General features: G+C 37.1%; 1 protein-coding gene across 1 annotated transcript in view; it reads left to right on the forward strand.

The window, feature by feature from the left end:
• LOC145671754 (alpha-amylase-related protein-like) overlaps window positions 1–24,800 on the forward strand; it is an 80,685-nt gene that overhangs the window by 31,117 nt on the left and 24,768 nt on the right. The window contains exons 6-7 of the mRNA XM_081740960.1: window positions 11,955–12,077; window positions 22,931–23,055. Coding sequence (XP_081597086.1) covers window positions 11,955–12,077; window positions 22,931–23,055 — 248 coding nt within the window. The remainder of the gene's footprint in view (window positions 1–11,954; window positions 12,078–22,930; window positions 23,056–24,800) is intronic.

Consider the following 24,800-nt stretch of genomic DNA (forward strand, 5'->3'; position numbering starts at 1 on the left):
ATTTACCCAAAGAATGAGATACTACGCAATTCTAAGAACAACTGCCAATTATTGATTTAACAATAAGAAATGTACCCCTTCCAAAATTTAAGATTGGTACACAAATACACCTGTGTCGTATGAAAAAGGTAATTAATCCTGACTCATTCAATGATAAAGCCGTATCAAAGAAGATAAAATAGGTCAATTACCTTCGAATTTGAATATTTGGCCATAAGAGAGACACCAACATTTTTCAAAGGGTCCTAGAAAACGTTTACTGAATTTTGTTATTTGATAATTCCCAAATTTAAGGAATGGTTCTATGTACCCCAACAAAATTTGATAGGGAACATAAAAATATAAAGGAAATGACTCCTGTGCACATCCATCCTTATCAAAGGGTTCATTTACATTTTTGACAATATTTTACCCATGGAAGGGAACGAGATTTATAATGGTATTTATTAAGGTACTATACTAGTATACCAAATTTGTCATTTTCCAAATTTTAAGGGGTGAGTCAATGTACCCCTCCTAAATTTTCAATATACCTATATCTTAAGAAAGAAAATAGACCTCTGTACACGTCCATATAATCATATAAGGTATTTAAGATTTTATCAAATGGGGTCAATAACCGAACACATGATCGTACTAATTTTTATCAATTTTCTAACCCTAAAAGGGAACAAGATAGATCACCGAAGTTTATAAGTAGCAATACATATTAAAGTCCTATATTATTATATCAAAGTTTAAATTGGACAATTTCCAAAATTTAAGGGTGTGCCAATGTACCTCTACCAAAAATGTAAAGTGGTGCATCGATGTACCTATATCTCAAGAAATAAAATAGACCCATGTACATGCCCACACAATCACATAAGGTAATAAACATCATCAAAGGGGTCAATAACCTCCGAAATTTAATTTTTGGTAGTTCTTTACCCATGAAAGAGAACGAGGTAAACCGTCCAAATTTATAGTGGTACATATTGAGGTCCTGTACTATGATACCGAATGTTTATATTGAACAATTTCTAAAATTGAGGGAGTAAGCCAAGGTACACCTCCTAAATTTTTAAAGGGGTGCGTCAATGTACCCATGTCTTATGATAGGTAATTAATCCCTATACATGAACATATAACCATATATGGTAATAGGACCTCACCAAAGGGGGATAACTTAGGTCAAAACCGAACACGTTGTACAACTTATTGCTTACGTTTATATTTTGGCAATTTTTTACCCATGAAAGGGAACGAGGTGGACCATCCGAATTTATCATGATACATACTGAGGTCCTGTACTATAATACCAAATGCTTAAATTGGAGAATTTCAAAAATTTAAGGGGTTGGCCAAGGTACCCCTCCCAAAAATTTAAAGAGTACATCAATATACCCATGTCTTATGATAGGAAATGAACCCGTGTATACGCCCGTATAACCATATAAGGTAATTAAACCTCATCAAAGGGGATAAATTGGGCCAAAAAACAAACAAGTTGTTGTACTAAAATTTGGCAATTTTGTACCCTAAATAGGAACTATGTAGACCACCTAAATGTATAGTGATCTATATTAGAGTACCACACTAAAATACCAAAAGCTTAAATTGGGCAATTTCCAAAATTTAAGGGGTGGGTCAATGTACACCTCCCAAATTTTTAAAGAGGTGCACCGATAAACCCATATCTTATGAAAGGGAATGGACCCCTGTATACGCCCATATAACTATATAAGGTAGTAACATCTCATCAAAGGGGATAAATTAGGTCCGAAAAACCCGAAATTTAACTTTTTGGCATTTTTTTTACCCATGAAAGGGAACGAGGTGGACCCCCAATACTAATAGAGGTACATACCCTGGTCCTAGGCTACCACACCCAATTTTTAGATTTGGCAATTTCCAAGTTTTAAGGGGGTGGTTCTATTTACCCCTGCCAAAATTTTAGGGGGTGGGCCAAGGTACCCCTGCCAAAATTTAGAGCGGGTGGTCCTAAGTACCCCTAGGTTATTGATCCCGGGCCAAAGTCATTGACCTTTGACCTATGACGTCACAGATGTCGGGATCAAAGTCCAAACTTCGATCAAGTCAGGCCCATACTACTATTGTCATATTACTACATCTCAACGCCCGTTACTCCTCGTGATAAACCTGAACTAAAGCGAATGTTTCGATTTTTTTTGGTAACCGAGTGGTAAAGCGATTATCTCGGTCGAATTCGTTAATGGTGGCAATCCGTTAACATCCTAACGTATAACGGCGACCTACACCATTCCGTTACCTCACACGTTAACTCTCAAACGAAAGTGAATTTTTGAATTCTGCTGTTTTGGAAAGATAGTAGAAGTTAAGTGGCAGCAAGTATTAATATACAAAGATAGTAGAATACCACCGTTAGGTGCCAGTGAACGTATTTCAACCGGACATCTGTCGGACGAAATTGAAACTTCTAGTATGTGATTCTTGTTTACTGTGTACCAGCGTTTTGTAATATTATGGTTCTCTCAATGTAGACTATAAAGCTGAATATTTCTTTGTCCTTTGTACAAATGTACACCATTGGATTGTTATACTTTTAGATAACTATAAGAAAGATCCCTAGGTTATTCAGGATTTTTATAATGCATATTCTAAAGGAAGCAGGACAGGGTTAGTGAGTACTTATCTACTCGAAGATGACAAAACATGACATACACATATATACAGTGGTGGATCCAGGATATGATCAAGGGAGGGGCTAAACCATAGTTTGTCGCTTTATCCAGTGTAAAGCAGGATTGAAGTCCATTTTATCCAGTGTATATCTGAGCGTCAAGGGAGGGCTATAGCCCCTATAGCCCTCCCCTTGTATCCGCGCCTGCATATATATGTAAACTGAAAGCAGTGGCGGACTTACCTACGGTGTCGCCTCTAGGCACAATTCGGCCGTCCGCCCCTTTGTGTATCACGAATATAGGAAACGTAAATAAAATGAAATGAAATCTTTGAGTTTTACGTCCCACGATATGCCGGAGACGGTCATGATGAGTGATGAATGAAATGGTGTAATGAAGAAAGTGGAAGGAAACGGGAGAACCCCGAGAAAACCCACGCACACGGTGTTTGTCCGCCACAAAGTTCACTGAGATCGAACCCGGGACCCGAAGCACCAGAGGTGAACGCTCTACCACTGAGCCATCGCGGCCCCTGAATATAGGAAACGTCTTAACGTAATAGGCGATATTTAATATTCCGTCATTGGCATGCTTTTATTCATGCATTCATAGGCGTCTCTGGCGGGGGGACGAGGGGGTCGCGTCCCCCCCAATATTTTGAAGTACAAAATATTCAATATTTCATTCTAATTTAATTTATTTACTAACCACAGAATAACAAATAATAGTAATAATAATAATAATAATAATAATAATAATAATAATAATAATAATAATAATAATAATTATTATTATTATTATTATTATTATTATTATTATTATTATTATTATTATTATTATTATTTGGAATATATTATTCAGGCTGTGGAACTATTATAGAAATGTCAGAGTTCTTGATATACCTTATTGGATCCGTGAAGGTAAGCAGAAAGGTAACAAATGGAATCGAAGATAATAAATAGGTTGGGCTAGATAGCACCATTGTAATCACTTTCTTCGATGTCCCCCCCAAATTTTACATGCCAGAGACGCCAGTGCATGCATTTGTCCAAGAAAGGCATAGTGAAATACATTGTTTTGAATTTTTATTAATACGTTTTGAGATGAAAAGATATTTTGCCATTTAAGTGAGATTGAATATGGATCAATTAATCGCTGGACGCAATACCTTTCTTGGCAAAATTCGATTAAAATTTGCTTAGTCTATATTATGTACTATATTTTAATGTAGTATATTATGAAAACATATTCATACCTTCATTTTCACATTCACCAGTGAAGATGATGGAAAATAATATAGCTCAGAAGATTTGTAAGTTTTGTTTACTGCACTGAAATAGTAAACAAAACGCACACAAACGGGAGAAATTCACTTACACTCATATTTTTACTTGTTGACATAATAGTTTATAATGATAAAAATAGTGTAAAAACTATCATTAATATTATTTGTATGTGTAACACATAGTATTGTTTACAAGTTTTACTACCAAAACAAAACTGTTAAGCTGAAAATATATTCTTACATTAAACGTTTACGTGTAATTTATTTTTAAACGCCATTAATTTATTTTAATTTTCCTACACTTCAGGCTCCTATTATTTTCCAAAAATACATGTTTCAAAGAAATAAAATCGTAAAATAATCACAAAACATCGAAAATTGTGCAGTAAGACTTATAAATATTACAACTTTATTGTGCAATCTGCAGACTACAACTATTCTACTTGGTAGTAAGACCATCGGACTATCTACGTCACAAAATGCAACGTTTCCTTGTTCACTTTATGTCTAGGAATTATAAAGAAGGCTATGCTATAGCCTACTATTAGGGCTGTTTCTAATTCCGGAATTCCAGAATTTTTTGGAACGGAAATACCAATTCCTGAATCGGAACACAGTTTCAAGACGTTCCGGAATTCCGGAACATTTTGGAATTTCGGAACATTTCGGAACTTCTTATTGAAAACGTAATTTTTGCTGTTACCCCGAACTGAGAGGTGTGCGCAAAGCTTAGCTTTGAAACTGGATATTGATTCCGCTGTGCTGAAGGAAGGAGCTTTTGGTCCACGGCAACTGATTTGTTTCATTCTCTAGATCCGTTCACTGTGAACGATTGCGCATAAGATTTGGAACTTTGTCTGGTTATCCTTAGTCTCAATCATAAGTGATGCAGTGTAAATCCCGTGATTTTGGTGCAGAAATTGGAACCTAGAAATTCGATCTAGTTCTTCCCTTTTTCAAAAAGTACATTTTTTAAGTAAACGATTTCGTATATTTTTTTCAAATGAATACCGACATTACCTTTTCCATTTATACAAGGGAATCCTAACAAGAAATTGAACTGCATATCCTTTGATGTATGGCCATTGTTAAGTATAAGTACCTGAAGGAGGGGCAGAGAATCATTTAAAAGAAAATACGATTTTCAGTAGCTAAAGGGATAGGATAGTCTGAAATATTTGAAAAAAAATCTGACCACTATTTCTGGTGGCCCCACACCCCTGCTTACTGGGAGGGAAGTTGCCATTATTTGTCAGTAATCTAAAGAGGAAAATGATTCCCAACTCACCGACGTCCGTGCTTTGTTGCTAGATTTTTTTCTTGATCGTTGGTTGATGTCAGCATTTTGATTTGTTATAATCTTCAATACTGCACAGAATATTATTTTGCTAAGTCAGGTGTTTCCGTTTTGTGAACAAATAGATCCTTTCGTTGGCTAAAACTACATGTGTATATGCAACATGACGTAAACACTAGCGTATAGTTTTCGTGGCATTTCAGTATGCCATGGCATAGCATACGCTATGAAGCAGTGTCCTTTTGGAAATAAGACCCTTTTGTATTCAAGAATCTGAAATAATACCCTACAAGAGGTAAAAGCGAATTTACATGAAGTACCCAAAGCATCGAATTTGTCGCGCCAAAATCAAAGCCTGGCTTGTAAACTTGTTTCTAATCTTTGGTAGGCCTCGGTACGTTCCCGAAATGTAGACGCTTACGAGCATATGTGTTCACCACAGGAGTATGGAATTGGGAGACCGTCGTTGGATTGGACCACATCTAGCGTATGAGCAACGTTGTTAATCGTAACGGGGACGTATAGCCTAGTTGCTGACGTCCCCATTACTCCCCCTACTCATACTCACATCTAGCTCATGTGGTTCGGATTCCACGTTAATCAGTAGGTCCACGTCTCATATAGCCTGCTGAACGGGACGCTAAACTAAAATCAACTCAACTCAACTTACATCTAGCATAAGCTATACCCCTATCAACGCCTAACCACAGGCACATGAATGCTTTAGTGATACACAGGAGACTCCTCTGAGTCACCGGTGTCCAACCTGCTTCCAATTTCAACGTTCCTGTAATGAATGCTTTTTATATGGACACGCGCGCTCTCGTACACTATAACAGATTTCAGATGATAAGCGGCATGGCCTTGAGTTGGCTTCACGCGGCGTCCAATTGGCTTTGAGCGGTGTTGACAATTCGCGACAAGCAGTCCGCACGCTGACATCTCGCGCTACTGCGAATCTTGACAATACCAGAGGCGCTTATTAGAAATATTGTGTTAGCACATCAACTGCTCACTTTACGAAGTAGAGAAAAGAATTACGAACACATACGTGAAAACTACATCTTTTTATGTCAACTGGTTGTTATGATACACGCTTTTAAAGGTTTCCATATAAAACAATTAGTAAAACGAGCGATGAGTTCCGCGTCTAATTTCCAGCGGATTTTTCTTCAATTTGGAAATAGAACTCAACTTTTATTACAGAATAATCATGGGTGTAACCAGCAGGTTGTTCTAGGGGAACATTACTTTCAAGGGGAGGAAAGCTTTTTACACATTTAAAAGAGAACAAATGATCTCTTTCAGAATATGAAAGCATTTTAACTCACCATACATACTATACACATGTTATATTTTCACGATGCTACCTTATCAAAAGACGGATGTTGACAGTACTGAGTTGAAAACCGGATTGTAGATGAATCAATAACCTATTCATAAGAAAACAAATGCTGTTTATAGCAGTCTGTTTATCTGACTTTGTATTTATATGGGTTAAAACAGTAAAGAAAAAAAAACTCGAAAAAATATCAACTCAGATATTATTATGCAATAATCTAATAGAGAGTTCATACGGTGTGCTCTCAGTTAGGGAAATGAGAATATAAAGCATATGGTTAATTTTAGTTGTTTTAATTAGGTACAGAAACCGCATTGATGATGTTTGATTTTTTTAAAAAAAATTTCATATTTTATTATAAACGTCCCTCATTTGCATTAACTATTAAATAAGTTATTAAACACATACCACGAACCTCATTTTGGAGTTGGAAATAGTTGGTAAAGACAGGGCCCCCTTTTCCCCCGTGGCTACACGCCTTTGGAATCTGATTCATTTATATATATATAATATGCCTAATATCGTAAGAACAAAGTATGGGAAGTTCGTAATATTGTTTTGATATTTACTTCGGGATAAATTTTTCCTTACTCGACAGAAAAAACGCAGTTTTTTTTCTTCTCGTTTCACTACCTTACATATATGCGACCACTTATTCCCTCTTTCCTCCTCCAGCAGGGATTCAAAAGCACCAGGCGTCTGAATGGTCTCGTAAATTATCGTAACCCAAAACAAACTCGATCATTAAGGAATCAGACGGATTGTTTTTGTGTGACTTAGACCAAGTCCAAGAAAGTTATTTGTTATGAAAACTGAGAAGGAAACAAAGGTGTTAGTTGTGTTGGAACGTAAGTTCTCTTCTAGCATAAACAGAATTCATCAGTGTCTGGGTTACTTTTTTTCGTTGTAGTTCGTTTCTTCTCCAAAATTATAGTTGACAATGTCTTTAAGCAAACCGAGTACAAGTGCTGAGCCTTCTTAAAAAAAATAAATAAAAATAAAAAATAAAGTGCTACGAAATCAGTCTCGAAGAATTATTTTTTGTGTTTACATTTTTTTAGCCCATGATAATAAATTTACAAGACTCAGATTCAGACAATGACGAAATATTAACTGACATAGTGAAAGTACTGTTGAAGACGAGTGTTTAGCATATCCACTGGAAAAGTTAATAGGTAAGTAATTTAATTGCTATATATAATTCTAGGATGCACAGTCAAAATTCTTGAGTTTGCTGGAATAGTATATTTACATTGCGAATAATGTTGCAAATATATGTGTCATAACCTCAACTGGAGGAAGAGCGAGAAGGGAAAGGGGAGTCCATGATCCGGCAACACCGCGCGGAATATCGCGCACCATTGGCTATTGCCCGTGATGCTTTACATCTGAAATACACAGTACTTTCGAAGTACTCAATCCCATCTCTTCCGTTGTTCGGGACTTACCCGAATTCGCAAACTCGTTTCATTGCTCGGTACTGTCCCGAAGTTTAGACTCTGTCGTAGTCTTTCCAGCAGTAATAGATTTTTCACAACGAGTTGGAGGTTTCGTTGAACAGTCAACGAAACAGAAGTGGGAACAAGTCACAATGAAATCTTATATAATACGTGGAAGTACTTTAAACGCATAAAAGGAAAGGACGAAGTACGGTGTACAGTTATTAATTGCTCGGCTGTTGTTTCTATAAAAGGTGGCAGTACAATAGGGCTGTTCCTAATTCCGGAATTTTTCGGAACGGAAATTCCAATTCCGGAATCGGAACACAGTTTCTAGACGTTCTCCAATTCCGGAACATTCCGGAATTAGATGAATTCCGAATTCCGGAATACGAAATCGAATTCCGAACCCCCCTACCTACTATATTAAAAGCTGGCACGGAATGTTTCATTAATGCATTTTTTTCAAAAATAAACTCTCCCAATGAAATTAAATTGAGGGTCACATTATACTATAACAACTATAAGTACAAATGTTCCTATAATTTACCGATAAAAAAAATTCTTCTGGCTGCCGCTCCTCAATGGCTGCGTCCTCATGCACGTGCCTAGTGTGCCTAATGGTAAGTTCGCCACTGACTGAAGGTATTTTAAATTTAATTCGTAAGGTAGAAATTTGCTCTCCTATAAAAAGAGCATGGAACCGATTCTCCTACGGTAGTAAGGTCGAAATTTGCTCTCCTATGAAAAGAGCATGGAACCGATTCTCCTACGGTAGTTAAACATGAAGTTGGTAGACCCGGATGGTGGCATTAGAAAGGTTCAAGTCTCCCGAACAGAGTAATGATGTCCCGAAATTTTGAACACGAGTCCCTTCTACACGTCTCACGAGTTCGTCCACATGGAGTTTTTAGGCACGGGTTGTGGTTCAGGTCTCCTAAACATAGCAATAACGTTAGAAATCGGGCCCTGGTCCCGAGGCCCCAGAAATGAAGTCTTGGGTTTTCGGGCACGGATTCTCTCTATTCGTCCATTAAACATGGAGTTGTAAGACGCAAGTAGTGGGATTGAAAAGTTCTTGCTCCCTTAAGCACAGTGATGATGTCAGAAATCGAGTCCTGGCCGCCCCGAAGTTTTGGGTTCTGTCTTTCATTTTGAGCAATCAAGTATTGAAATTAAGCCACAGCAAAGGTTTGCAACACAACCCGAAACTTCGGGCCCGGACCCTATTTCTGATATCATCGCTGTGCTTAAAGAGCAAAGACCTTTTCAACCTCACCACCCACGTCCACCAACTTCCTGTCTGACACGGTCTATCTATCATAGGAGGATTTTAATGAAATTTTCTCCATGATCTTTAAGCCACACCGTTGTTCGAATAACAAAAAAGCTAGAAAACCTCAAAAATGAATTCCATCACCGGAATGGATGGTTGTAGATTTTTAGTAAGCGAATGTCCACTCTATATAGAACGGATCTGTTTTTCATCCTAGCATCACTCGTTCATGAAAAGACACTTGTCAAAAGTGAATGATGCTTTTGTAAAAATGCTGTCCTTGTAAAAATGCTTTTGGTGTGGGACGGTATGACGAAATTGTTACTCGCAAGTATGTTCATAGTTATGAAATGTGAACTATAGATATTGTTGATCAGAACAATAGCAATCCTCTAAGGTCAACAGCAGGCCTCTGAGGCACTTCATATGCGCACTGGGAGCATTATTACAACAATCTATTCAGAGTCAAAGCTTTGCTACATATTTTCAGACTTTTAAAATTTTCCTAGCAAGTCCAAGGTTTCTTTATTATTTTAGTATTTTCTGTGGTTTCCAAATTCAGGGTTTTCACTGCAGCGAAGTTAAACTACCGCTAATTTTAAAGTTTTTCTGTAATATCTTCAAAACAAATAAAAATATTCGGAAAGCAGAAACATAGTGAACTAGACAATACGATTTTGCATGTGATACTTTTACCACAACTTACCTATTTGCTTTTGGTGTGCCGTTATTTACAGAGCCCACAAAAAATGCTAAATCTGTCTACAGTTGCAAATCGAAAGCTGATAGATGAGTTGTGATAATGGAATTACATACAAAATAATATTGTCTAGTGGACTACGTTTTTTGCTTTTCAAATATTTTTATTTGTTTTGAAGATATTACAGAAAAACTTTAAAATTAGCGGTAGTTTAATTTCGCTGTAGTGAAGATCCTTAATGAGTTTTGTTAGAATTAGCTGCTCCTACCTGCTTCTTGGCAAACAAAGCGAGCTTCAATGAGTCCAGACAGTCGCGTAATACTCACAGAAACTCAATAGTCTCGTTACTTTGCGTCATCTTAGTGGGTGTTAGTGTGATCAATGGTATTGTGAAGATGTCAACTATATCCATAGCTCCTCTCCCAATAGGAATACTAAGTGAGGAAGTTCAGGAGTCTCGAAACAGACTTCAGGAGGTATCGCTAGAAACGGTACCGAAAAAGTCTAGAAAAGATACAAACTTAGATTTCCTACACATATTTTGACATAGTCTGACATGATAATTTCAATATGCCCAAAAAGTATAATATTCCAAACGAAATGTTTCAACTTTTAAATAGCATCAGAAATCTCATGATTGGGTACCAAATTGTTTTGAAGGTGATTAATTTCAAAATCGAATTTTTGTTTTTGTGACTCTCATTGTACTTGATTGGACAACTCTCTATTTTTTTTCAAATATGCGTATTGCGAGATAATTTCGTTTTTGTAAACAATGTCTTACACGGACTGACTTCTGGTTAACTTCATCGTTCGCGTTTTTGCTGGCCAAAAGCATGTTTATTTTGTTTAAAATGACATCTTTGCTATGCAATTTTAATAAGAATAACATTACCACAAGTTCTGAATTATTTATTATTTTTTATACCGACCCATGATGATATTTGTAAACCTATTTTGAAAGCATACTCATTAAAATGTCCACTTTCTTTCGCCGCCTACATAGGCAACCCGCATTACGGCCATAAATGTTAGATTATTGCACACATTACGGCACAACAATCAGCAATAGCCTAATATGTCTTCAAAAAATACCATATTGACAAAAAGCATGCTTTAAATACGCCTGCAAATAGTTTTGCCGCGTTTTCTCGTCATTCCGACCATTGTGCGACATCCTCATACAGAGACATACCTGATCAGAAAACCCTCAAGTTAGACAACTCTAACGTTTTGCAACGTTGTAGATTGTATATAGTTCACCTGGTGAATAGAAAGGACAGGTTTGGTGGTTCTCTATAAAACTTACTAATTAAGACTAGAATTCATTTGGAACCTCCTAAGTATGTATGCCTTCTACTTTGATGGGAAAGAACTTTAAAGGTTATGTCACACATATGAACTAAAATGTAATTTGCACCTGTATAATTTGTTTGTGGAAAATATTGTTTTCATCAATTCTCATCCACGCTCGTGAAAGATTCATTTAAATAATTTTGGAAAGCATTTTCTTTACAGAATCGCGTATGTAATTTTCTCGTTCACTCCTATTATCTATTTCTATTAAAAATAATATCTACTGTAAATGAATATTTTGATTTCTCTTTGGCAACAATAGTATAAAATTAGCTATTTTTGACCTAGACAGGACTTTTTTTCTTTATAAATTAGCAACCCACATTGTGTATATCAGCGAGCATATCCAGAAATTTCTTGAGGTGGCGTAGGTTTGGTTTATATATATATATATATATATATGTGTGTGTGTGTGTGTCTGCGTGTGTGTGCGTGCGGTGGTAGGTGCGTATGCTATTAAAGTTGACATTTCTGCATTATAATTAATCCATTTTTTTAGATCCTTTTATTGTAATGTATTATATATTAACAGACATGTCTAGCTTCTTTATACTCTGAAAGGAGAAGGGAATGAATATACTGAACTGGTGTGTATATATTGTTATTATTTTCAGGTATTGAAGCAATTCACGCTACTGAGTATACCTCATTCGGTAGAGTGACCGAGTTTAGATATGGAATGGAATTAGGAAATGCTTTCCGAGGGAACAATCCAATCAAATGGCTGGAAAATTTCGGTAAGTTTTCATTCTGGATTCATAATAATAATAATAATTTACAGAAGTGGTTCTCAACCTAATTCCTAACACGACCCCCATTCTATCACATCCTCTTGCCAACGCCCTCTTATAATTTCTGATTAGTAATAAGTTTGTGTGGGATTTTTAACATACCCACTGCGGAGATCTCACGATATCCATCTATTTCTATAATAGTAGAATCCATTCTTTGTACATAGTGAATACAGTAACTTTCCTAAAAGCGAATGGATTTAAACTAAATTTGGTCAGTTTTACCTATATTACAAATATCGAATCCGATCCTCTTTCACTTAAATTGATTTTTAAACAATTCTGCACTTGTTAAAATGTTTAGTAGACGTATTTTTGTTGTTCTTAACAATATATGTAAAAATGAAACTATGCCTGTCAGAACAAAATTAAAATAAACTAACATTTTCTGGTATTAGATTCTAATTATATTTATCTCTTCCGGTTTTAGACTTTAATTATATATATTTGAGACCCCCATAGGGATCGCGACGCCCAGGTTGAGAATCCTGATTTACAGTAAAGTTTGCGATATTATTACCCTTGTTTATTAATAGCTTCTATGGTACCTTATACCACAGAAAAAATGAAATAGATAAAGAAACACTTTCTTAATGTGCACTGCAGAAATCTCCTTTTATAGTCTAAAAGGTGAAAGGACCAGGCCCAATCGACGTTCCATAAGGTCACAAAGAGTTGGTGCTGCCGTCTATGTTTGTACGTGGCGACATAGGTTGTCATAGTTATGAGCATGTTTTTATGTTTCACTTGTCTGTAAGTTGTAGGCTCAATGAGGAAAGATCAGATACAAAATTAACTCAACTGAATATCTGTCTGCTACTCATTTGTTTCCTCTATTGTAGCCATCAGTAACTTAAATCGAAGCAATCATGTGTTAGTGTTTTTTCCCGGTTTTTGAACTATAGTATATCCAGTGGCGTATTTACGATTTTGTTTCGGAGAGGGCTTTGCTAACTTTCGGGGAGAAAGTGGGGCTTTGCCTGAAAATGTGAAAATTCTGCAAGATATTTCATATACTTTACTATAGGTAGGGATGCATTCGAGTCGAGTCGAGTCGAGATTTAAGCCTGTCTCGACTCGTCTCGAGAAAATGTTGTCTCGACTCGTGTCTCGACTCGAAAATATGTTTATGTCTCGACTCGTGTCTCGACTCGACAGTCTGTGTCTCGACTCGACTCGAATTCGAGTCGAGACGTCTCGAAATTCGAGTCGAGACAAAAGGTACGAGTTAAAATATACGCACACATCAGCCAGACCATCATGACTACCTACCTAATTGTCAGTATGTCGACTTTTGGCATGGATAAAAACGGCAACACGTCTTGGCATACACGCAATGATCCTTGATAGGTCGCTGGAGAGAGCTGGCACCACATGTGCTCACTCAGGTCACCTAATTCCCGTAAATTCCGGGAAGGGGGGCGATGTGTTCTGACGTCACGTTCAATCACATCCCACAAGGGACATCACTCAAATGTCCGGCTCCAATTTCAATGAAACTTTTTTTGCTGATAGAAGGCATGTATGCATCATTACTTGTGATGAAAAATTTTTGCCATGGTGCATGTTTTCTACTTTTTTTTAAAATAACTTTTAAGAGTTGTGATATGGTTATTAGAGATTACTACAGAAGTCCCTTACTACCCTTTGTAAACGGAGCGTTAATGAAGAAAAGTGAAGAAAAACCATGTGGATACATATAAGTCCTGGGGGGAAGTCGTATGGTAGATATGACCTTGATGGCAGCCATCTTGAAACCCGCCATTTTGAATTAAGATCAAGTTTTCAAAATGGGAATAGGGTAATATGATACATAATTTCGGGCTAGAATTTAATTAGAAAAATAATGGTGAGGTTAGTTTTAAGATACACCCATTTGGGGGAAAGTTACAGGCATATTAATTGTTTTTACTTACTGTGTGCGTAAGTCCCTTCTTACTTTCGTCTCAAGACCTGTAAATCGATCGCAACGGCAGAGCCCGGTTTCGCACTAGTGTTTAGAAATCTTTAAACTCACTTGAGGCAATATTTGTGGATTATTGTATTGTATTTTGCCTTTAATTAAATTTGAACCCACTTCATGATCTTGTGTAAAGTATCACTAAAAGAGAATTTCTGTTTTTATGGAGAACGTAAGCATTGCAATTATAAAAGGTGAGTAAGGTGCGTATGTATTTATAAGAAAGTTTATTTTACGAGTCTTTTGTGGTTCCGCCAACCTATTCTTTAGTTGTTGTTTTTTTTCAAAATACTCATATCTCATAAATAAAAGAGCTATTATAAAATCTCTTACCACTATTCTTTAATACTTATAAATTTTTATTTATTGTAAAAGCACTGGCGAGATATTTCTTATCACCCACTAAAATTATGGTGGAGCTCCTTCGTGGCTAACGGTTAGCATACTTGCATTTGGCGTGGGAAACCTGGGCTTGATTCCCGGTGGGAGTTCATGTGGTTCGGATTCCACGTTAATCAGTAGGTCCACGTCTCACATAGCCTCGCTGCTGAACGGGACGTTAAACTCAGAATCAATTCAACTCAAAATTATGGTTTTGACTTTATTATGATGTTATTAGTTTAAACGCCCAACTGCCCAGTAATTATAAACATTGACTACATTATAAAATTGTAATTTGTAACGACTAAAATATTAGAAATTAAAGATTATTCTTTGGGTTTTGGAACATTTTGAAAAACGTGAAAAACTGGTACTGCACCCATACAACACACCTTTTGGATTTGTCATAACATGTCTTACATAGCTTTGGTTCGATTCTCAACACGGACTGCAACTACCCGTTAAATTGTGCATCCGAAAGGCACTCTTTGTTAAACCTCGCTTATCACCGCTCATCTTAATAATATATATAACTTCACAGCGAAGCAAATGTTGCATTTCTCTCTTTCATCCTAACACAAAACAAAACTAACCACAGCTGTGACACGAAGGAGCTATTTCGAAAAGAAACAAGCTGTGCTTCATAGAGATGTGTACCAAATGATAGAAGTATACCGTATTGTTTTCTTTCCTGTTTATTGATATCAGTTGGTGTTCTTAATGAGTTTACTCTTTAGTTTAGAAAGAGTATATATGGAATTTGGACATATGTTGTACGTATTCTCCTGAGAAATTGATGAGACCAGAAAAGTTATAAGGAGAGATAGAATAGGTTTAAGCGCATCTACGTGACTTCATCAAATATTTATTCTCCATAATGGTACCACGCGGAAAACTTGGTATAGGCCTACTTTTATCTTTGCCTCCCTCTGTTAGCTGTTTCGTATCATATATATCGGATGGTTTTGATATTTCTTCTGATCATTAAAACATCAATGGTACTGTGCGTGCAGAAATGCAAAAGCACAAGGTAACTTCCTATTTGTTTTGGAAACAACAAATCCATTTCACGTGTGCGAGAGAAATTGAGCACAGCAAGATCGGGTGTTTACTCACGGTCAGTTCGCAGCAGGAGTCCATGGTAAAAGATTTGGCTATCTCGAAAACATTCGTAAAACCTTACAAATACAAAAGACTGCGCTTCAAAGAAAGTTTAGACACAGATGTTTCAATTTTCTTTTAGCATCTTTCTTCAGCAAAAGAGTCGGTTCATTGTATTCGAAAAAGGGAAGGGAGAAAGGGTGAACTTATATTTTATGTGGGGGGTAACGTTGTAAGTAGTATAAACAATACATACCGCTTCCGACTCTGTACTGAAGCACTTCCTTTAGCGGTATATCACTAGATCTATCCTGACCCTCATCCCACCTCAAGTTGTAAAGTAGAAAGGGACAGAAGTATTCAACATGACTGCGCACTTGAGTTTCAGTTCACAATACAAAAACCAGTGAGCGAGTAAACAGTCTTTTGTAGGATCGTGTTTTACTTCTTGAATTTATTTTTGAACATTTCTATGAATTCAACAACAGAACGCAGTAGAAATACGGACTAGTTTTTATTCCAACCATTACTTTCGCTCCAACCCAGGGATGCCACATTTATGATTTCGTACTAGGTTTAGTGATTTTACTATTGAACTAGTGATCTAGTACGTACTTTGGGTAAATAGGCACATTCTAGTGATTTTTTTTTTGCATTTTTTCTGATGCAGACAAATGAGAAGGAAATGGTTCTTAAAATAAAAGGAAGAAGTATATTGCAGTTCAAAACAAATGTAGAAACCTTAAATTATTTTTTCTTTTCCCTCTCACTGAATGAAACCCCTGCTGTGTAACGACCTTAGGTAAACAACGGCTATCTTTGGTCCGCTACCTCCTTTTGTTAGCCGACATGAGATGGGTTACTTTTTTTTCTGGAAGAAAGTGAAGAAATAATTATCCAGTACATTTACGTTTTGTCAGGCACACAGGCGCAGTCTGTACTTGTTTCCTAACGAATTTTAGCAACATAACATAAATGAAACATATGTACCAGAAAATAGAGGCAGTACAAACGAAAATTTTCATCTGTGACACATTTGATGAGAAATATAGTTAGATGTCACGTGCAAGCACTCTAAACATGTCCTATCCTGTAATTCTATTCGTATGTTTATGTAGGTGAGACTGAGAAATCAAGAAACAATAATAACTGGTTTTCTTCCAGGGGAAAAATCTAAATGTGAAGGGGTGTTACACTGGGACTTTAATTGCGTCCTTTGTACAAGATTAACAAGTTATAGCATTTTTTTAATATATTTTAGTTCTTGGGGAGAGGAAGATGGAAGCGAACCCTCGCAAGGACCTCTGCAAGGAAACATGAATACTATCCGCCACTGTTAGTTACATTACACAAAATAGTTTTATATATATATTGAGTTTTAGTCAGGGTTTTCATTCTGCAGGAGAGGGGGGATAGTAATACCTGACGAACATTTTCTATTCTCAGAGTATTGCAATGATAGCATTTCCTCCATTATAACTTGGCCAAGGTAGTTGCATTATATGTAAGAATTAAGTTAGCCTAAAAAGCTTAAATTTCTATGGCTGTTTTACTCTGTACCCATGTTTCTCATTTTCGGTCTACGGGACTCTGTGTCCGGAAATTTTCGATGACTCCCAAGTCGGAAAATGAGTGTATCAAAGCCATATATATTATATCTATGGTTATATGAGGCATGGATCTACAGTTTAAAGTGGGATACCGGTAACAACTTCATGAGCTTCCACCGTAAATCGAACCAGAGTCTCCCGCGATCAAGGCGTATGTGTTAACCATACAGCCACGAGGAAATTCACATAAGCACACACACATATATATTGTTGAGTTGATTTTGACTTTACCGTCTCTTTCAGCAGCGAGGATATATGAAATGTAGACCTACTGATTAACGTGGAATTCGAACTACATGAGCTCGCGCCGGGAATTGAACCCGAGTCTTCCACGGCAAAGACGCGTACACTAGCCGCGAAGTTCACACACACACACAGAATCAGAGTCCTCACACACCAAGGGTGAGAGCTGTGCCACTGAGTCACAGCGGCCACGGGGCTAGGTCGAGTCCACTTTACGTTCATAATTTCTTAGTACATAAATGTTACGATTATGAAATAGATTTTCCTTAATGAGCTGCATAAAAACAAAAGCTTTCGAAATGCATTAAACAATTAGCTCGATTTGAGTGTGAACTTAAAGTTATATCAGAGTGTAAATACGGATACGCACCAAAGCTCGAAAACTTAATACACTATTTCTCCTATATAGTCAGCATGTATCAAGCAATCGTTCAGCTTTCATTTGAGAGGATGGAAATCGAAGGCCCCTGAACAACTATGTTACTAATGTGCGGAATGTATTTATCTTACAGTGAACTGCTTTGATGCCAAGTGGCCTAACTCCAAAATTGAAATTTTCCAGGAGTGAAAGTTGAAGTTCAATATCTCATGAACAATCCATATTTCTTTTATGTTGGAAACCAAAACCATAACTACTGTATGTAGTTCATTGTTTTATAACTTAGTGTTTACAAAAATCCTTTAAAAAAATACTTATTCATAGAAGTGAATGGTACTTATCTGTACTAGTTCTTGGCATCCAAGCAGTCCATTTATTGTAATACTAGCTTAATATACCCATTCTTCGCATGGGGGTTGTATTTGGAAGTCAACACCTGTGGAAGTATCACCATTCATTTCAGTGACCGCGAAAACTATGGATTTGACACTAGTATCAATCAATATGGGCTATTTATACATGTCTCGGTATTCCTCACCCGCTGACACCCGGCCCGCATACAGTAGTAGCTGAATTTGCAAGTCATCGCTGATGTAAGTGTCACCATTGATCTCAGCGACCGTGAAAACTATGGATTTGACACTAATGTCGATCAATTTGGATTACTTTTACTACATGTCTCGCTAAACGCGCCCCCTGAGATCCCCTGGTTCCAATTTTGACAAAAACGCTTCGCCTTAGACTGGGACCTGGACCAAGGTATCCGTGACCAAAATTTGGTAACTCTCGGTCAACTTGTCTGGTCCCCAGGTCGGTCCCAGTAAACGTCCCCCCCGAGACCCCCCTGGTTCGAAATAAAAAAAACGCTTCGTCTTGATCTGGGGCCTGGACTAAAGTACCCGTGACCAAATTTTGGGAATTCTCGGTCCAATCGTCTAGTTCCCAGGTCGCACACAGACAGACAGACAAACATACAAACAAACTCTTTATTTTATTTATATTAGATAAGATATACTATGTAAAATAGTCTCGTATCATAATATGTGATTTACAACAAATGTTACAATATATATTATCCGTAGCTCGTGATATGCTGCAACATATTAAAGCCTCAGAATAGTTGGGCAAGCGAATAATCCAGAAGTTACGTAACCCTATTGCGTTCATGGGAACGAAAACACAATAATGATAACTATGCTAAATTACTATAGACTACCAACTGCTCATTCAGAGAATTTATGAAGTTCACTTTATCACACTAGTTTTACACAAACTAGATTTAGACTACGGATAATAGTTTTATACAAACTAGATAATCAATTGTTATTATTATTATCATTATATTTGCAGTACAACCAAATACAACGACATTAACTATTAGTTCTAATTAACTGAATTGAGCTGAAAATTAAATTTTGATCTTTAAAGATTAACTATTAATTTTATGCGTTCTGTACCTTTCTGAAGGAATAAAAGCTGGAATTTGTTTCAAGGCTGTTTCTGAGTGAATACTTTCTTCAAAATAATATTAAAAATTATAGAAAGATTTTCGAGACATTCGAGTCGAGTCGAGATTTTTAAGAGCCGTCTCGACTCGACTCCTGTCTCGACTCGAAAATTCGAGTCGAGAAATACGTTTGCCTCGACTCGTCTCGAATTTTACAAAGTGTGTCTCGACTCGAATCTCGACTCGAATTCGAGTCGAGTCGAGTCGAGATTCGAGACATGTCTCGACTCGAGCGCATCCCTAACTATAGGAAGTAAGATTTCGGGGAGCTTAAGGCCGGAAGCCCTCCCCCTAAATACGCCACTGAGTATATCTAAGTTCGGATATTAATTTACTTGCCTATTTTCATGTCTATGCACACTGCAACTCCTTTCCCGAATACCAGTTGACAGTTAAATGAAAAAAATTCATACAACTGACATCAGGGGCGGATCCAGTGGGCGGGCGATCGGGGCTTACGCCCCCCCAGAAGAGGAAACTTTATTATTTTATATATAAATAAACCCATCCATAAAGAGATTGTAGCTCTTAAAAGTAGCTCTAAGTAGCAGTATTACTACCGACCCCCCAGAAGTCCGTCCTGGATCCGCCCCTGACTGACATTACATCAGAAAGTAGTTTCTGAGTCGTGAAACAAGAGATGCTATTGTATATACCATTAGGCTATGCAACTGGCACATCAGATTTTTCAAGTTTGCTTCTTTTCTTCCGGCAAGTGTATGGTTTATATAATTCTTGTCTTCAGTGATGCCAATTTAATGAAAAATTCGTTAAATTTAGGTAATTTAACTTCCATCATCATAGTTACATGAATCATTTTCCCGATTAATGACTTTCTGGTTGGGAGTTAGAGTTGAAATGATGATTTGACGAATTACAAATCTAGTGACTTTATCCTACAAACAACTTGACTTTCTGTAATGAAGTACAGTTACTGCCCCTTCGCCCCCCAAATTCTGCTTTGTCTTCTGTTATTCTCTAACAGAGAACAATCGAGACGTTCCAGGTACAGTGAAACCTGTCTATGTTGGCCACCATCGATTCCATTGAAAAGTAACCACCTTAGACAGGTGGCAACTTACAGAAAATAAGTGTGATTGGCGTATTTTTAGAATAGAATTTCTATTAGTTGATTGTAACATTTTAGTAAACAATGTCACGACAGCTACTTTTAAATAATATATATACAGGGTATTTCAACATCGACAACGTTTGGGAGCTGATTCTTGACACCGAGCTAAGACAAAAAGTATAGACCAACCTGGGTGTACAAATGCTTCCTTTCGGAGTTATAGGCTGCCGAAAACATGAAAAAATGAACTTTAAAATTCCATAGCTCCAAAACTATGGGAGCTACCGTAGTCGGGTAAAGATTTCACTTAGGAACCAATGTGTGCCTATCCAAAAATACATGTTTCAGAATCCTAAGCTACTCACGCAACAATTATTATAGAGGGAGCTGGGCTATAGGCATATAATCTGAAGTACTCACCAACTACCTTTATAAAAATTGTGGCAGAAATACATCAGGATTCTGAAACCTAGATATTTCAATAGGGCACATACTAGTTCCTAAGTGAAGTCTTGACCCAACTACGGTAGGTCCCATAGTTTTGGAGCTTTGAACCTTTAAGTTTCATTTTTTTCATGTTTTTGGCAGCCTATAACTCCGAAAGGAAGCATTTGTGCACCCCGGTTGGTCTATACTTTTTGCCTTATCTCAGTGTCAGGAATGGCATTCCAAACGTTGTCGGTGTTGTTTTGAAATACCCCGTATAGAATAATCATAACAATACACAATATTTAAAAAACTACTACAGTATGTTTAATATATGTATGTATTTTGTTCTTTTCGACACATACGCACATCCTAATTTTCTAGTTGACTACCTCTTGTTAATGAGCTACAAGTGTCTCCCTCAGAGTGAAAAGATGTTTTGAGAACATCTTAAAGGAATTCATATCTCAAAACCTCAGCTACCCTTTGACAAGTCGCCAGGTGCCAACAGTTGACAATTGAGATGTTTAGCTTTAAGCTTGAGAATTTTTCGGAATTACTAAAGCTTCCCATTGAAGAAAGGAGCTGATATAGCTAATGAGTTTACCAAAACAGACAGGGTAAACAAATACCTACAACCATTTCCTGAATTCCTGTACGTTTGTTTTCTTATTCATATATTCTTATTCCCCTTCGTCAGCGTAGTGTTCTGGCGATTGATCTTCAAAACAAATCGTGGGAATCTATACTTCTTTGTCTCCAGCCACAAATACAGAACATCTGCCTCTCATATGGGAATATGGAAGAGTTAAGAAAAATAACAAAACGGTATTTTGCGAGGCCAAGATACGCAAGTAAATTTATCATTATCATCATAGGGCAAACATTGCTTCAATGCGGCCAACTTCCAAGATAGACAGGTGGTCAACTTACAGGCGAAAATGCTGGTTCAAGAGGAACCAGGCCAAGATGAGCAGGTGTCCAATTTAGAGAAGTTGCCAGTTGATAGGTTTTACTGTAGTAAGATCAAACTCAACATATTCTTTCATTATTATTTACCCAAAGTAATAGCAATAATACAAGAAATTACAACAACCATAATAATAAAACTAATTGATGGAGGAACGTTTTGTTGAGTTTGACCTAATGAAGAAAGTTTAAAATGCATTTTCCGTAAAATAATAATAATAATAATAATAATAATTCTTTTTTCTTGCTTTCTACCCGGAACGTCTCTATCCAAACCTACAATCTCTAGTTAGCACAACTTTCTTTAAAAGATGACATTTAAAACAGCATTACAGACAACAGTAAACCAACTAGCTTTAGAAGGGCGAGGGAAGGAGTGGATGTTAAATTTTTATTAACTTTCTTTTCTTTTTTTTACTTTATGGATTTAATTTTTATACATTTTTAGAAATCATACCATAATTGTTTTATAGTGTTAATTGTGCCGAAGTATTACAGGTACGAGACGAGTCGAGACAGGATTTTCCTGACAAAATTCGAGTTCGAGACGGCTCTTCCAATAGAGAAATATATATTTTTCAAGTCGAGATATCACTTTTACAGCACATTTTCGAGACGAGACAACCACAAATCTTGTCTCGTGCGCATCCCTAATTACAGGTTCACTTTTTATCGACTTTTCACTCAAAATAACAGTATTTATTTCATGTACCGGTATTCTTTAACGATATTTTGAGTCAAGGTTTGGGCAAGCCTGTTTTTTATGTGTCCCAGACCTCGCAACATTAACTGATCAAATGAAATAAAATGTAATCTTTAAGTTTTACGTCCCGCCGATGAGAAATGAATGAAATGGTGGAATGAAGAAGGTGGGAGGAAACGAAAGAACCCTGAGAAAACCAAAGCGCACAGTGTTTCTCCACTAAATAGCTCACAAGCTCACTTGGCGCGAGCTGGGATCGAACCAAGGATCCCATGCACTAGAGCTGAACGCTCTATCACTGAGTCTCCGGGGCCCCAACATTAACTGATGTTTAAAGGTTAATTGATTAAATACACTTTCTGCAGTGTGTGTGTGTGTGTGTGTGTGTGTGTTTATTTTTAAGCAAATTTATAGTAATGAAGTATTTTTTATTTTATTTTTGTAAAAGGTGAGGCGTGGAGTATGCATCCGTCTGGCGACGTCGTGGTGTTTATTGACAACCACGACAACCAAAGAGGAAATGGGGCTGGAAGTGCCAGTATTCTAACGTACAAGGATGACAGGTTATACAAGGTAAGATATTTTCATTATTTACTAGTAACACTCACAAAGCCCAGAGCTATAAAGCTATTAAACTAAACTAACCATTGGGATGACAGCCCTTATGGATCCGACTCGCTTTAATGCCATCTGTTAGCGATCGGCTCAACTACGTCTAGCCTAACGACGAGCAGAGGCGTATTGGAAGCTCTCTGTTTTATTTTCTCTAACAGGTTATTAAGAGCTTCCTAGACCTACTGGCTGTAACATCTATTGATGTGACTCCCCAGTTAGCCTCACGACACTGGCAACGAAAATTGGAAAGTACCAGGTGGAAATCGAAGCCAAGACCATGCAGACGTGAGTCAAACGCTCTGACCACTAGAGTACAGTGTCTCTGAGACGTTATGAAACGTTTGTTGGAATCATCTTTAAATATTGTAGTCACACCTTCTTACGGGAATTCTGCTGATAACCATTCAAAGAGTCACAACATCCTGTTTACCTCAATGTTGTGAGAATTGAGTTCTAGCATTCCTGGTATTTTGCCCGCGGAAATATTAATTTATTGCGTATCATGTGGTTGATGAAATATGGTGTTTTTTTAGAGTAGATTCAGTGTCTCATCTGCATATTATCTCTACCCACATCTCTCTATTAAGCTGGAAGTTATAGAAAATTATTACTGCTTCCTGTGTTAATATAGAGCAAAAAGAAAGAGAGAGCGAGAAATAGGTTTTTAGTATGGATTAAAACTGTCAAGAATAACTTTTGTCTCTACCTTTGTTCCTGTATGTGAGCGGAAAGTGGTGGAAATCTACGGTATCTGTCTCAAAAGCTTATCATTATAGTGAAAAAATCGTAACAGATAACGAGAAACAATTATTTGAATTAAATTCAGTAGCGCAAAAACGGATCCCATATCTGAATTTATTCCTCGATTGCAACTGAAAGTGGTACAAAAAGTTATCACTTCAGGCTCAAATATTAATTCACATACAGCGAATGTCGTAATAGGAGGCGCCAAATGCATTCTAGTTTGTATTTCAACTCCAGGAATATATATTGTCTGAGTTTTATTGTTGTATTTATGACGGTCATCCAGAAAGTAAAGAACGTTTTGGCATTGTTAAATAAAAACAAAAGATATCAGCACAAAACTTTATTTACAAAGACACAGGACCTTACTCTACTTTTTTATTTAATCGACACAGTTTTCAACATACTTGTTATAACGTTTGACCAGTTTGTCAATGCCGATGTTATACACATTTGCCACCAAAGATATGAGCAAGGCTGTTACTACTTGCTTGAGTTCCTTATCGTGTGCGAACTGTTTTGCACCCAAAAAAAAATTCTTAAGTTTCAAGAATAAGTGAAAATCACTTGGTGCTAAGTCAGGGCTATAAGCAGAATGACCACTTTAGACGTTGAAGTTCCTGCTGTGTTCGTGTTTATGTACGAGGCCGGGCATTGTCATAGATCAACAACACTTTTGTTCACAGCATTCTACGTCTCTTGTTTTGGATGGCGCGTTGAAAGTCGTTGGAGAGTTTCACAATACGCTTCTCAGTTTATTGTTGCTCCTCTTGGGATGAACTCCGTACTTCACATTTGGCGGGATTTTCAACTGACACCGACATTTTGAATCGCTGCAAAAACAAGTAGCGTCACCGCACAAACTCAGCTCACACTCAGGTGAAGGAAGGTGCTAACTGCCGTGTATGCGATCGCAGTGGTGAGGAGTCGGCACCGCGCGAGATGCGCATCGTTCTGTA

Source organism: Thermobia domestica, chromosome 15 (assembly GCF_964235325.1).
Source record: "Thermobia domestica chromosome 15, izTheDome1.hap1.1, whole genome shotgun sequence".
NCBI lineage: Eukaryota > Metazoa > Arthropoda > Insecta > Zygentoma > Lepismatidae > Thermobia > Thermobia domestica.